Source organism: Astyanax mexicanus, chromosome 25 (genome assembly GCF_023375975.1).
Source record: "Astyanax mexicanus isolate ESR-SI-001 chromosome 25, AstMex3_surface, whole genome shotgun sequence".
Lineage (NCBI taxonomy): Eukaryota > Metazoa > Chordata > Actinopteri > Characiformes > Acestrorhamphidae > Astyanax > Astyanax mexicanus.
This window is the reverse complement of record NC_064432.1, coordinates 18,652,448-18,668,986: the sequence shown is the minus strand read 5'-3', so window position 1 is coordinate 18,668,986 and position 16,539 is coordinate 18,652,448. Positions and strand designations below refer to the sequence as shown.

At 38.1% G+C, this 16,539-nt stretch overlaps 1 protein-coding gene across 2 annotated transcripts in view; it reads left to right on the top strand.

The window, feature by feature from the left end:
• Nucleotides 1-16,539, top strand: part of rela (v-rel avian reticuloendotheliosis viral oncogene homolog A) — a 136,053-nt gene that overhangs the window by 98,081 nt on the left and 21,433 nt on the right. The window contains exon 1 of one of the 2 annotated variants that reach the window (XM_007230172.4): nucleotides 12,755-12,933. The exons of the other annotated variant lie outside the window; for it this stretch is intronic. Within the exon in view, the coding sequence (XP_007230234.3) occupies nucleotides 12,927-12,933 (7 nt within the window). The 5' untranslated portion in view covers nucleotides 12,755-12,926. Of the gene's footprint in view, nucleotides 1-12,754; nucleotides 12,934-16,539 lie in introns of those variants that run through there. 2 annotated transcript variants of the gene reach the window in all.

Sequence of the window (16,539 nt, the reverse complement as noted above, 5' to 3'; positions counted from 1 at the left end):
ATTATTGTTTTATTCTATAAACTACAAACAACATTTCTCCCGAATTCCAAATAAAAATATTGTCATTTAGACCATTTATTTACAGAAAATGAGAAAGGACAAAATAACAAACTGATCCAGAGCTTTCAGACCTCAAATTATGCAAAGAAAACAAGTTCACATTCATAAGAGTTCAGAAATCAATATTCAATATCAGTACATCAGTTCTCCTCCAACAGTTTATGCCACTCATTCAAGCAGTTCAGCTTGGTTTGATTTCTTGTGATCATCTATCTTCCTCTTGATTATATTCCAGAAGTTTTCAATTCGGTAAAATAAAAAAATAAAAACTCGCCTTATTTTTCCAGAGATGTATATACTACTTAACTATACTAAGTCAAAGGGTTGACTATCCCAGTTCAGATGTCATGTTTGTAAGTTAGTTCTTTAAGTAAAGAAAAAAGTTTAATTCTGGTTTCAGTCTTACTTTACTGCAGTAATTATTTTTCGAGTGAATTTTTGCTTCTATTCCTTACATTTTCACACAATTATATCTGTACTCTCTTCTTCTTACATTTAACAATAAGAACACTAAAACACAATTAGTTTGAACTCAAATAAATTAAGTCTGTTTTTAAACATTACTCAACTACTGTGAGTGAGTACATAAAAAATGTAATCTTTGAGTTTTCTTTGAGAAATATTATAACTGAGATTAGTCTGTTGTCACTAGCAGTTTTTTTTTCCACTGGTTTCTGCCAGCATCTATGTACACACTGGTAGTGTTCCCCGTTTTTTTAAACTCACCATCAGTATGTAGTCTTTTCCTCAGGCTACCTTAGGTAACGTGTAGGTCATACTTCTATTTTTCTTTTATATTTATTTATACACTTATACAGGCTCACAAATACGTAACAGTATAGGGAGCAAGAAATTGTTACAAAACAGGCAAGCAATATATAATAAGACAAGACAACATACTTAGGGGTGGGGGGTGTTATTGTAATATTAAGTATTGAGCAGGTATGTTGAAGAAAGGGAGAGGGTAGTTACCCAGCTGCATTCCCTCTATCACTAGTAATGCCCCACAATAGTGCTGAACTTTTGACTGTGTGATATAGTGTCCAGAATTTTCTTTCTCCGTTAAATTTCCTATAAGTATTTCAAATTTACATTTTAGTTCAATTAAATCAAAGCAAAACACATATATACATCTATTTTGTCCATATATTACATATTATTATATTATTATATTTCAGTAAACATGATGTAAAGATTTTAAGGTAACCGATTTCCTCAGATTATTGAAGTAAATTTACCATATCCAGGCTTGCAACTCTCTACTGGTAGTAAAACCGAATCGTGATTCATTAGAGCGGTCCGTTCGAACGAATCGGTTCGCTGAAATGAATCATCACTGTTTTGCAGGCGGAGCGCTGCTGCTCTGCTACGTGCGGATTCTCGACGTGCGCGCCCTCGAGTCCAGCCCCGCTACTACATTCAACAGGTCAACAGAGTGCGCGCGCCCAGAGACAGACCTATTATTATAATCCACTGTTTCACAACCCTGCTCCTGTATTAACACGCTTACTGGAGAAATACCTCTGTGTACAGTTCAGGATCTAAATCACACGCCTTTTCATGTCATTTCAGCTCTCTGCAATCAGTGATTAACTTCTTAAGAGTTCAAAGATAACATTCTCACATGGGACATATATGGATAGCCCAATGGCCCACGAACCAGTATGTCTTGTCCATGGGTTTCATGTTGATCTCATATAATTATGTTAGACGGACCCACAATCCTGATAAGAAGACTATTACCTGATGAGAACTGTTCAAGCTTTTTTCAGTTCCATTAATTAAATGTTTTGTCTAAATTAAGCTTAATATAGGAGTGTAATCACCCACAATCTCATCTATATACTGTTTTCAGATTGCTCCTCTCAGTTTCTGCTTTAAAGTGCCAGAGTTTTATTTGGTGTTGAAGATGCACGCCAATATGACCACACTTGATCATGCAGGTGTATCATTTTAAGGTGGTAAGAAATTATAACTATAACAGTAAGAAACCAAGTTGTAGCTCTTGATTTTCACTCTTTTGTTTTTTTGAGATGGAACAGAAAAATAAAACAAGCAGCAGGCTTACTGTACACTAATTCTGTAAAGCTACAGTACTTAAGGTGGAATGGAAGAAAAGGAACCCCTGTTTATATTCAAGCTTGCAGCTTTGTGTCAACTTAAATGGTGCAGCAGGTTTCGTCCAGGCACCTGTATCTGCTTCACTGTTTAAGGTGTACTGAATATGTCAATTAAGCTGGTGTTAGTGTGAAAGTGTGCTTTAGGGTAACCTGAGATCAATCATCAGACTGGTGGACTGGTGGTCTTACAAAAACACACAAAAACAAGCACTTATGCTTTCTGTCCAGTGGTAGTTAAGAGGCTTTGGCAGTTTTAGGCTACAGTTTGAGAAAATGCTCTAGTTATATAAGTGTTTGTAATGGGTGGGGAGCGGTAGCTCTCCAGCCCAGAAGGTTGTAGAATCCAAGTGCAGAGCAGTAGATCTCAAAGCAGGCAAACCCAAGAAAAAAGGGAAATAATAATAATAATAATAATAATAATAATAATAATAATAATAATAATAATAATAATAATAATAATATATAATCGTGAATATATATATATATATATATATATATATATATATATATATATATATATATGTCTGTGTGTTAATAGGATATATACTATTATATAATAATATTATATGTATATATATATATATATATAATTATATATATAAGTTCTTATTAAACCCCGCTCCACGCGGGAATCGATCCCAGGCTGTCGCGGTCGCAGCCCAGTGCTCTAACCGCTGCACCAGCGAGTGGATTGGGGTGCGGCCGCTTTAATCGCCCCTTAAAGGGCCTCCGCCGAAATGAAAACGAGAGTGAAAACAAACCTTGCGCCGAGCGTGAGTGAAAGAGAGGGGGAGAACTAAGGCTTGCCTGGAAGCGGCTACCTCTTATGAGACGAGGTTAAGGATTAACTAAACAAAAGGGGCTTCCAACGAAAACAAAACTGAACTAAGGTGCTTATGGATTAAATGCTGTTTCACCAGAGAAGGGAGAAACAGCGAGGGAAAGAAAAGGTGAGCACACCGCGTACCTCGCGGCGGCTACCACACACACAAACAAAGACTCAGAGGAGAGCGGTGGAGCTCACAGCTCTACACAGCCACACCAAACTCGAGAGGGAAATAAACTGCACTTGCCGTGGATAGGAAAGAAGGGAAAGAGAGCCGGAGCTCAGAGAAAAATCGTGCATAGATTCGCTCTCACGAGCTTCAAAGATCCAGCGCCGAGTGGCTGGTTGGCGTTGCTTTTAAGGTGTTGAAAGCAGGTGTTGATAATTAGCCAACTAACCCTCGGCGCTGGCCTGGCGCGCCCTCCGATGCCCTGGAGGACACCTCGATCGGGCACCCCCCAGAACCGGCTGGTAAACTGCGCTCCTCGGTCGGATACAATGTCCGCGGGAATCCCGTGGATGCGTACAACCTGGTCGAGCACCACTTCAGCCGTTCCCTGAGCAGATGGTAATTTTGATAATGCCACAAAACGTCCGGCCTTGGAAAACCTGTCCACTATGACCAATATCACGGTGTTACAGCCCTTACAGTGTTCAGTTCAGTCGTTGACTAAAATAAAATGGTCATGGAATGCAGACAAGATGCAGTGAGTAAACAGTTTAAACACCTCCACATTTATTACCTCCTAAAATGCCTAGATTAGAATGAGGATAAACTCATTCTTAATACATTTAACTCCAAAAGAAACAGTGGAAGAATGCATGTCCCAGTTTTCATATACAAGAAAATATTAATACAAAGCGTCATCTTCATCTTTTATATAAAATATAACATATCCAAATGTGCACATTGAACATCTGCATAGTAAAAGTCCAAAAGATAAGCACATGAAGACAAATTTGACACTTTCTCTTCTTTAAAATGACAGCAAACACCGATATTGAGTTTTTTTCCAAGGGTAATTATGATACATTTTGGACAGATGTTATCATAAAGACCTGACAACATAACCTAAACACATACCAGATTTGCTTCCATTCCTCAACTGGATATTCTAAGATCTTGCAGGAAATAATATATCTGTATATAAGCCGCACTTCTCTTTGAATAGATCATGGTTTAGAACGTGGGAAGATTGTGGATATAAACTAAAAAAAATCCTTTCTATTCCTTCGTAATCCTTTCCATTAACAGAGCTCAGTTATACATTTTTTAAACAAGTATAAAAAATGAAGAGCTATAGTTATATATGTTTAATTTTGTTTCTGTTCCACATGTTGCTTCATTAATGTCCACTAGGTGGCAAAAAATGACACAAAATGAATCAAAGAACAGATTTTTTTAAATCTAAATTACAGGTATTTAACTAAAAGTCTATAAGATTTCCTCAAGCCAAAGTCCAGAACCTCATATGATATAGTTTGATATTATGATCCACTGGCACATCCTTCATAGGTTTTTACCTGGTCATCAAATTAATGTTAATTGGAATTACACGTACAATTAAAATTCAACATATTTGCACAATATTTATGGTCAGTTTTCACTCTGAACTGGATAAATGAAAAAAACTAAATAAACCCAAATATTTTAAACGAATGTTCTTTTCTCATTTCAATTTTAAAAAATAAATAAAGATTGCTTTTGGAAAAAAAATGCATCTTTTAATAGGTTGCTTTCTTATTATAGAAATATTTCTGGATCATACTGGCATTCTTTTATATTTTTAGGACTATGGTTATGTTGTGAGTGTTCTACTGTTTTTAGATAGTTTTCATTTTTCATTTTACATTTCATAGAAATGTATCGCTCTCTGTTGCGTTTTTCTTCAACTTCCTAAACGGAGCTGTTGGACAGGAGTGGGTTAAACAGCGCAGCTAACCCGATTGGTCGTTTATAAACTGGGTCTGACTCACATCCGCTACTTTTTAGCAGACCTTCCAGTAAACGGACAGCTTTAACAAGTCCTAACAAAGACCTAACAAAGTCCTAACAAAGACCTAACAAAGTCCTAACGAGACCTAACAAAGTCCTAACGAGACCCAGCAAAGTCCTAACAACTCCTAACAAAGTCCTAACAACTCCTAACAAAGTCCTAACAACTCCTAACAAAAGTCCTAACAACTCCTAACAGCTTCTAATTAAGTCCTAACAAATTCTACCAGAATCCTAACAACTCCTAACAACAGCAGGGGCAAAAGAACCAATCACATGCTTCGAAACAGTGGCCGCTCCCAGGGGCAAAGGAACCAATCAAGATTGAGTGTTTTGCCTGCAAGGTGATACCGTTTATCAGTCTATTTATCTGTGGCAAATTTCTCTTGTCATTACAAGTCATTCTTACAAGTAAAACTTACTAAAATTAATTAAATCACTAAGTGAAAGTTATGAAAAATTATGTGGTGTGTTTGTAAACACTTCTGCTTTGGCATAGGCTACATTGAATGTGTTTCGTGAAGTTTGACGTTACGTTTCTTTTGTTGCTGGTAATATCGTCATTTGTCTAAATTGAGCATGTATTACTACGTATTCATATTAATACCCATAATTATTTATAGCCATTCTGTACACACTCAAACTGTGCTTTTGAATATGATCACTAAGGTATGTTGAGGCTGCCTAGGTTGTGGTGTGTAGACTTCAGCCGGAGAGCTTCAAATAACAGCGTTCGGTTGCCATGGCGATGATTCCAGAAAAAATGAGAAAAATATAGTAAAATACTGTATGATAGTTTCCCCAGCTCCAGCTCACACTGAAGGCTGGTTCACCTGTCAGGCTCCCCTGGCACACTCCCATGTTTGGTCCTCCACCCACTCACCACCCTCAGCATCCTCATTAGAAAATTTGCAACGAAAAAAAAAAAAAAAGAAAAATTTGCTGTTGCAAAGAAAAAAAATGTTGTTGCAACTATTTGCATTAAAACTTGGGAAAAAAACAAACAAACAACAAAAACACAACTCTCATGGTGTAATGGTAACATGTCAATCCATTGGTTGGGAGATTTCAGGTGCAAATCCTGGCAAGAGTGTGCATACAAATACACAGCAAACAACACACTAATACACAATAAATAGTGTATAAATTAGGCAGGTATAGGTATCCTATATCCATAATTGGCTGATTGAGGAAAAATACTGTTGGGCTAGTACATTAAAAGACATGGTGGTGGGATAGAAAAAAGCCAGTAATGAGGAAAAAGCCAGTAAAAGGTCATGAGGGCAGCAGGTAAAAAAGGTAAGATGCAGAGTGGGAGCTGTCCTTTACTGAGGCCCTGCACAGGCAGAAAGAGGTGTAAATATGTGTCAGGGGAGAGGAGAGGGCCGCCTTGACCACTTTTTGGAACATCTTGTTGGTCAAAACAATAAATCACTCAAAAACAGCAATTATTAGCGTTATCCTAATGTCAATCATTTTCCCTTTTTTCCTTTCTCTTCTTCCCTCTTTCCCCCTTTCCTCTTTCCTCATTTTTTTTCTTTCCCCCTTCAAGCTGGCCCTTTTGCCCCTTTTCTTAGCAGACCTTCCAGTAAACGGACAGCTTTAACAAGTCCTAACAAAGACCTAACAAAGTCCTAACAAAGACCTAACAAAGTCCTAACGAGACCTAACAAAGTCCTAACGAGACCCAGCAAAGTCCTAACAACTCCTAACAAAGTCCTAACAACTCCTAACAAAGTCCTAACAACTCCTAACAAAAGTCCTAACAACTCCTAACAGCTTCTAATTAAGTCCTAACAAATTCTACCAGAATCCTAACAACTCCTAACAACAGCAGGGGCAAAAGAACCAATCACATGCTTCGAAACAGTGGCCGCTCCCAGGGGCAAAGGAACCAATCAAGATTGAGTGTTTTGCCTGCAAGGTGATACCGTTTATCAGTCTATTTATCTGTGGCAAATTTCTCTTGTCATTACAAGTCATTCTTACAAGTAAAACTTACTAAAATTAATTAAATCACTAAGTGAAAGTTATGAAAAATTATGTGGTGTGTTTGTAAACACTTCTGCTTTGGCATAGGCTACATTGAATGTGTTTCGTGAAGTTTGACGTTACGTTTCTTTTGTTGCTGGTAATATCGTCATTTGTCTAAATTGAGCATGTATTACTACGTATTCATATTAATACCCATAATTATTTATAGCCATTCTGTACACACTCAAACTGTGCTTTTGAATATGATCACTAAGGTATGTTGAGGCTGCCTAGGTTGTGGTGTGTAGACTTCAGCCGGAGAGCTTCAAATAACAGCGTTCGGTTGCCATGGCGATGATTCCAGAAAAAATGAGAAAAATATAGTAAAATACTGTATGATAGTTTCCCCAGCTCCAGCTCACACTGAAGGCTGGTTCACCTGTCAGGCTCCCCTGGCACACTCCCATGTTTGGTCCTCCACCCACTCACCACCCTCAGCATCCTCATTAGAAAATTTGCAACGAAAAAAAAAAAAAAAGAAAAATTTGCTGTTGCAAAGAAAAAAAATGTTGTTGCAACTATTTGCATTAAAACTTGGGAAAAAAACAAACAAACAACAAAAACACAACTCTCATGGTGTAATGGTAACATGTCAATCCATTGGTTGGGAGATTTCAGGTGCAAATCCTGGCAAGAGTGTGCATACAAATACACAGCAAACAACACACTAATACACAATAAATAGTGTATAAATTAGGCAGGTATAGGTATCCTATATCCATAATTGGCTGATTGAGGAAAAATACTGTTGGGCTAGTACATTAAAAGACATGGTGGTGGGATAGAAAAAAGCCAGTAATGAGGAAAAAGCCAGTAAAAGGTCATGAGGGCAGCAGGTAAAAAAGGTAAGATGCAGAGTGGGAGCTGTCCTTTACTGAGGCCCTGCACAGGCAGAAAGAGGTGTAAATATGTGTCAGGGGAGAGGAGAGGGCCGCCTTGACCACTTTTTGGAACATCTTGTTGGTCAAAACAATAAATCACTCAAAAACAGCAATTATTAGCGTTATCCTAATGTCAATCATTTTCCCTTTTTTCCTTTCTCTTCTTCCCTCTTTCCCCCTTTCCTCTTTCCTCATTTTTTTTCTTTCCCCCTTCAAGCTGGCCCTTTTGCCCCTTTTCTTAGCAGACCTTCCAGTAAACGGACAGCTTTAACAAGTCCTAACAAAGACCTAACAAAGTCCTAACAAAGACCTAACAAAGTCCTAACGAGACCTAACAAAGTCCTAACGAGACCCAGCAAAGTCCTAACAACTCCTAACAAAGTCCTAACAACTCCTAACAAAGTCCTAACAACTCCTAACAAAAGTCCTAACAACTCCTAACAGCTTCTAATTAAGTCCTAACAAATTCTACCAGAATCCTAACAACTCCTAACAACAGCAGGGGCAAAAGAACCAATCACATGCTTCGAAACAGTGGCCGCTCCCAGGGGCAAAGGAACCAATCAAGATTGAGTGTTTTGCCTGCAAGGTGATACCGTTTATCAGTCTATTTATCTGTGGCAAATTTCTCTTGTCATTACAAGTCATTCTTACAAGTAAAACTTACTAAAATTAATTAAATCACTAAGTGAAAGTTATGAAAAATTATGTGGTGTGTTTGTAAACACTTCTGCTTTGGCATAGGCTACATTGAATGTGTTTCGTGAAGTTTGACGTTACGTTTCTTTTGTTGCTGGTAATATCGTCATTTGTCTAAATTGAGCATGTATTACTACGTATTCATATTAATACCCATAATTATTTATAGCCATTCTGTACACACTCAAACTGTGCTTTTGAATATGATCACTAAGGTATGTTGAGGCTGCCTAGGTTGTGGTGTGTAGACTTCAGCCGGAGAGCTTCAAATAACAGCGTTCGGTTGCCATGGCGATGATTCCAGAAAAAATGAGAAAAATATAGTAAAATACTGTATGATAGTTTCCCCAGCTCCAGCTCACACTGAAGGCTGGTTCACCTGTCAGGCTCCCCTGGCACACTCCCATGTTTGGTCCTCCACCCACTCACCACCCTCAGCATCCTCATTAGAAAATTTGCAACGAAAAAAAAAAAAAAAGAAAAATTTGCTGTTGCAAAGAAAAAAAATGTTGTTGCAACTATTTGCATTAAAACTTGGGAAAAAAACAAACAAACAACAAAAACACAACTCTCATGGTGTAATGGTAACATGTCAATCCATTGGTTGGGAGATTTCAGGTGCAAATCCTGGCAAGAGTGTGCATACAAATACACAGCAAACAACACACTAATACACAATAAATAGTGTATAAATTAGGCAGGTATAGGTATCCTATATCCATAATTGGCTGATTGAGGAAAAATACTGTTGGGCTAGTACATTAAAAGACATGGTGGTGGGATAGAAAAAAGCCAGTAATGAGGAAAAAGCCAGTAAAAGGTCATGAGGGCAGCAGGTAAAAAAGGTAAGATGCAGAGTGGGAGCTGTCCTTTACTGAGGCCCTGCACAGGCAGAAAGAGGTGTAAATATGTGTCAGGGGAGAGGAGAGGGCCGCCTTGACCACTTTTTGGAACATCTTGTTGGTCAAAACAATAAATCACTCAAAAACAGCAATTATTAGCGTTATCCTAATGTCAATCATTTTCCCTTTTTTCCTTTCTCTTCTTCCCTCTTTCCCCCTTTCCTCTTTCCTCATTTTTTTTCTTTCCCCCTTCAAGCTGGCCCTTTTGCCCCTTTTCTTAGCAGACCTTCCAGTAAACGGACAGCTTTAACAAGTCCTAACAAAGACCTAACAAAGTCCTAACAAAGACCTAACAAAGTCCTAACGAGACCTAACAAAGTCCTAACGAGACCCAGCAAAGTCCTAACAACTCCTAACAAAGTCCTAACAACTCCTAACAAAGTCCTAACAACTCCTAACAAAAGTCCTAACAACTCCTAACAGCTTCTAATTAAGTCCTAACAAATTCTACCAGAATCCTAACAACTCCTAACAACAGCAGGGGCAAAAGAACCAATCACATGCTTCGAAACAGTGGCCGCTCCCAGGGGCAAAGGAACCAATCAAGATTGAGTGTTTTGCCTGCAAGGTGATACCGTTTATCAGTCTATTTATCTGTGGCAAATTTCTCTTGTCATTACAAGTCATTCTTACAAGTAAAACTTACTAAAATTAATTAAATCACTAAGTGAAAGTTATGAAAAATTATGTGGTGTGTTTGTAAACACTTCTGCTTTGGCATAGGCTACATTGAATGTGTTTCGTGAAGTTTGACGTTACGTTTCTTTTGTTGCTGGTAATATCGTCATTTGTCTAAATTGAGCATGTATTACTACGTATTCATATTAATACCCATAATTATTTATAGCCATTCTGTACACACTCAAACTGTGCTTTTGAATATGATCACTAAGGTATGTTGAGGCTGCCTAGGTTGTGGTGTGTAGACTTCAGCCGGAGAGCTTCAAATAACAGCGTTCGGTTGCCATGGCGATGATTCCAGAAAAAATGAGAAAAATATAGTAAAATACTGTATGATAGTTTCCCCAGCTCCAGCTCACACTGAAGGCTGGTTCACCTGTCAGGCTCCCCTGGCACACTCCCATGTTTGGTCCTCCACCCACTCACCACCCTCAGCATCCTCATTAGAAAATTTGCAACGAAAAAAAAAAAAAAAGAAAAATTTGCTGTTGCAAAGAAAAAAAATGTTGTTGCAACTATTTGCATTAAAACTTGGGAAAAAAACAAACAAACAACAAAAACACAACTCTCATGGTGTAATGGTAACATGTCAATCCATTGGTTGGGAGATTTCAGGTGCAAATCCTGGCAAGAGTGTGCATACAAATACACAGCAAACAACACACTAATACACAATAAATAGTGTATAAATTAGGCAGGTATAGGTATCCTATATCCATAATTGGCTGATTGAGGAAAAATACTGTTGGGCTAGTACATTAAAAGACATGGTGGTGGGATAGAAAAAAGCCAGTAATGAGGAAAAAGCCAGTAAAAGGTCATGAGGGCAGCAGGTAAAAAAGGTAAGATGCAGAGTGGGAGCTGTCCTTTACTGAGGCCCTGCACAGGCAGAAAGAGGTGTAAATATGTGTCAGGGGAGAGGAGAGGGCCGCCTTGACCACTTTTTGGAACATCTTGTTGGTCAAAACAATAAATCACTCAAAAACAGCAATTATTAGCGTTATCCTAATGTCAATCATTTTCCCTTTTTTCCTTTCTCTTCTTCCCTCTTTCCCCCTTTCCTCTTTCCTCATTTTTTTTCTTTCCCCCTTCAAGCTGGCCCTTTTGCCCCTTTTCAGGTGGAGTGGTTAAGGCGATGGACTGCTAATCCATTGTGCTCTGCACGCGTGGGTTCGAATCCCATCCTCGTCGACATCTGATGTTTTGGGAAAATTAGATCCACGTTAAAAAGCGTTTCGTGCTACACTAAGGCTTCAGCTGTAATATCTGCCTGTTAGACTGAATGGAGATTCAGTATAACAGTGAGAAAAGCATAGAGATTGAAAGTAAGCGTGAGAAAAGAAAGATTGAGAGAGATTTTTAGTGTAAATGTAAGAAAAGAAAGAGATTCATTTTTTTATTTTATCTATTTGTTCATTATTTTAAAATACATCTTAAAATAATGCTAACTGTGCTTAACATTAGTAAAATATGAACATGCCACTATTATATGACCACATAACACTTTAAAAACAATGTAAAAAAACAGACAATTCTTAAATAATGTTGGAAAACAGTGTGTCAATGTTACGCCAAAGCTGTATGACAGTATATAAACTTGTGACAATGTTGTAAGAACATCAACAACATTGTAGCAATATTGTAAGACAGCAATTACTGTTGTGAAACAATGTGAAAAAACAAACAATGTATTAATAATCTTTCAAAACAGCATACAACACTGTCAATGGTACTGCAAAGCTGTAAGACAGTATATAAAGTTTGTGACACAGTTGTAAGAACATCAACAACATTATGACAAAGTTGTAAGAAAGTTGACAATGTTATGACATTGTTTTAAGGCAGAACATTTTTGTAGTAATAATGTATTAAGAAGTAGATAAAATGGCAGATAAAGTTGTACATATGAAAGGCAACAACGTTATGGCAATGTTGTGAGAAAGTCGACAACATTGTGACAATGTTGTAGGAAAGTCTACAATGTTAGGACAGTTTCGGAAGAAAGTCCACAATGTTGTGACAAAACAGTATAAACGTCAACAACGTTGTGACTGTTGGAAGAAAGTCAACAACATTGTGACATTGTTTAAAGAAAGTAAACATTGTCAATGTTGCAAGAAAGTCGACAACATTGTGACAATGTTGTAATAATGTTCACAATGTTGTGACAATGCTGTCAGATGGTCAACAGCATTGTGACAATGTGTAGGAAAGTCCACAATGTTATGACAACGTTGTAAGAAAGTCAACAACGTTTTATAAATGTTGTGAGACAGTGGATGTTTGTTGTGACAATGTGAGAAAAGTGAGAGTTAAAGTAAAAAACAGTAGATGTTGATGTGATAGTTGTACAGATGTTGTAAGTGAGTAAGTTAGACAACGTTGTGTTGATGTTGTGTGGATGAAGAACAGAGTTTGTATTCACAGAAGCCACTCACTCAGATAAACTAGTATGAACTAACCCGCTCTGCTCCTTTAAGCGGGTCCACGTCATTCGGGTATTTCCGCAGCTGCTCACGCGAGAAAGTGACTGTGAGTTTTAGTGTGTGTGTGTGTGTGTGTGTAGTGTGTGTTTTTTAGTGTAGTGTGTGTGTGTGTGGGGCGGTGGAGCTGAAGGAAGCGAAAACTCCGCGCACGGACATTACTTTTCCCCGAGAAAGGCAGGATCCGGAGCGGCCGTACTCGGTGTGCTCGCCCTGCGGGAGTGTATCGGTGCGGGGAGCGGGGATGGACGGTAGGTTAGGCGTGTGTGTGTTTGTAAGAGTGTGTATAAAGTTCGCCCTTGTTTGTGTTGTTGCGTGTTGTGTCCGCGGGGGAAACCCAAACCCCCACATCAGCGCAGAGAGAGCGAGTTTAGGGCCGGTGCAGCTCCGGCCTGTAGAGCTGAGATCACTACTAGTGAACGGAGGAGGACCGCGGGGGAAATGCTAAGCTAGGCTAAGCTAACGTTAGGCTAAGTTAGATAACCTTAGTTTCCCCGGAGTTTGTATATCTCCCGCAGTCCCGCAGCGCTGACACCGAGAGCCGGGCCTAACCCTCACTGTGTAAAGTGGAAAGTTGTGGGAGGAGGAGGGCCTGCTTCACTCAGAGTTACTGCTAACGTTTCCTAAACCATTAAACAACCTCTCATTAACGTTATTGGCTACGGAGAGACGTTAACGCCCACCATGTTCCTGACTGACGGGTGATACAAAAAAAGAAATAAAATAATTTCAGTTAAACAGCAGTGTTTACTGCATCTAAGTTACTGCAGTTCATTAAAAACGTCCTTTAAACTTAAAATAATAATTATTTTAAGATTTGAAGTTATTATTTTAAGATAATAAACCGTTATTTTGATAGGCCACGTCTTTATTTTGACATATTAAGTCTTTATTTTTAGGTAGGAAGTCGTTATTTTGGAGTATAAAGTTGTTATTTTGATATACTATCTCGGTATTTTTAGATGCTAAGTCGTTATTTTGAGACACTGAGTCATTGTTTTGATCAACAAAGTTGTTATTTTGAGCTACAGAGTCCATATTTTGACATAAAAATCATTATTGTAAAATGCCATCTCATTTTTTAAAATACTAAGTCGTTATTTCGAGATATTAAGTCAACATTTTGAGATACTAAGTTGTTTTTACATACTAAGCCGTTGTTTGGAGATGCTAAGTCAAGATTTTGACATCTCTGTTGTAAGATGCTTTCTCATTATTGTAAGACGCGTCTCATTATTTTGAGATGCTATCTCGTTATTTTGAGATGACAAGTTGTATTTTGATATGCTATCTTATTATTTTGGAATACTAAGCCGTCATTTTATACACAGAGTCATTATTTTGAGATCCTAACTAACTTATTATTGTGAGACACTTATTCATTATTAGGAGATCTTATTATTTTGAGTCGTTATTGTAAGAATTTTTGCAATCTTGTGCAGAGAGAGCTCTACACACTGGTGTGATGTAATAGGCTGGAGGCCTAGTATGTTTATGTATGTATTTGTAATATCTTGAAAGCATGCCTTGAAAGCAACAGTCTTTATTCATGTGGTCTGATAAAGTCTGAGCTATGAACAATACATGATCCTGAACTGCCTCATATAAAACCATATGCATCACTGTACCAGCTCAAACAATTATACACAGGATTTACAGTCAGTGCAGGTATCAGGTTTCAGTACCACTCATTAAGATTGTTCTACATTCTGTACAAGTTTCCGTTTTAAACCGCACAAAACTGAAATACTAACATGTCAGGGCAGCACAATTAAAAAAAGTTCGAAATTCACTCGGTCTGAGACCATGCTAAGAGTAGTGAGTTATTTGGAAAATAAATTGAACTGAATCAGAATTAGAAGATTAAATTTGTATGGCTGCATTGTATTGTTTGTCAAGTCGGGGTTGCAAACCACACTGATTTTGTCCCAGATTTTATTATCATTTTATTTTCATCAATTTATATTGATGAAAAATACTGTTGTTTAAGGAGTCAATGACATTTTATGTGCCCAAGTATCAAAGAGCAGTCATTTAACAATAGCTGATAGAACCACACGGGCACGTGTTGCAGGTGTTAAATGCATGAATGCATATTTTGGCTTTATGGCACTGTCTGCCTAACCTTTCCTGATTTAGCGTTGCACAGAGATGTTTGTAAAGTAAGGGATTCACACAACCTTGGCAGTAGCTTTCATGAAAAGCAGTGAATTAGAGAACTTTGGAAGATAACTAGAAGTCATCATTACATCATTACATCCTTAATTATAGAGTATACTCTTAAAAATAAAGGTGCTTTAAAAGGTTTTACAAGTCTTGCCATTGAAAGCACCAATTCTGTTATATCTGTGAGTGTGAAGAACCTTCTTTTGATGCGACGCTTTTTAAAAGTTTAAAGGTTATTTACATTAAACACATTTCTGTTACAAACATATTTCTTTATTGAACCAAAAGTTGTTCTTCCATTGCATCCATTGCATCAGTCAAAAAAACCTTCATAGCACATTTTTACCCAAGTACTACCCTATAAATTACTGTTAATGTGTTTCAGGTACACTCTATTGTGCTGTACTGCACTGTTTGACTTGTAAGGAGGGTTTCCTGTTCCTGTGCCAGTTTGGGAAATGGATGTGCACCCTCTTATCGAGATTAAATTAGCTCCTGAAGCTTTTTACCACCTGTTTTTCCAATCAAACTCTCCACATCCTTATTGCCAAATAATGTAATGATTGCACTATCTGTACTGACTGTACATCCTGTACATACTAAGTTAGGCTGGTGTAATTATTGCAGCAGTGATCTGTGATTTCTGTGGGTTTTGTTTTGTTTACAAGCTACTTAATTAGGCCTAGCCTCATAGGACACTTACATCTGCAAGCGATCTCTCCCCTCAGATTGACGTCAGCATATCACTGGCCAATTACAATGCTGGCATGGCTTTGCTTACTCTTTGAAAGTGAGCAGCCTGGCTAAACATGGCACGCTAAAGCTAAATCTAAACTCTGTGAGCCAAAGCTAAATCTAAACCTGGAGAACTAAACTTTGACTCATGAATGGGGGAGTGCCTCCCAAATATACACTGTCTTCCCTTTGGTTTGTAGCCTGTCTCCTCTATGCTTCATGTAGTTCAGCATCTGCTTTCTGAGACAAAGAGGAGGTCCCAGTGTAGCACCTCAGCCAGAATTATCTAAGGTCTGTCACCCCATGTACCCTCCCCTTTAGACATGGTATGCAACATTGTCTAAACTTGAGGTAAATAGGGTACAACTGCAGAACATCCCTCGGTCAGCCAACATTAGAAATCTGAGGCTACAGTGGGCTAAAGGCTCACCAACACTGGATGGTGAGCCAATACTGGAAATGACTGTGAAATGGTTGGTTATTTGCTGAGTTGGTCAGTTGCTGGGGTCAGACTTTAGCACAAACAGCACAAATCCAAGGACCAAACCTGTCCTGTGTCATGGTCAATGGTGTGTGGAACATTTTTTGGCACATTTTAGGCCTGTTAATAGCAAATACAAATCTTTGCCTAAATGCCAGAGTCTATTTGAGTATTGCTAATCATGTGCTTCCCTTCGTGACCACAGTGTATTTATCTGCTGCTAACAGCTACTTACAACATGATTATATGTCATGTTTTTTATTATGTTGATAATTCCTGCTATCAGTATGACCTGCTTAAACTACCAATGGGATTTATTTTTTTTGCAGGAAGGTATAAAGTGTGTGCTGCAATGAACAAGGACTTAAATGTTGTAACATCAGAGTTACACTGATTTGAATTTTGCTGTGTCATTGAACAGCATTGTTGTGAGATTATTTGTTATTACAGTGTTGCTAGGTGGTTGTTATGGATT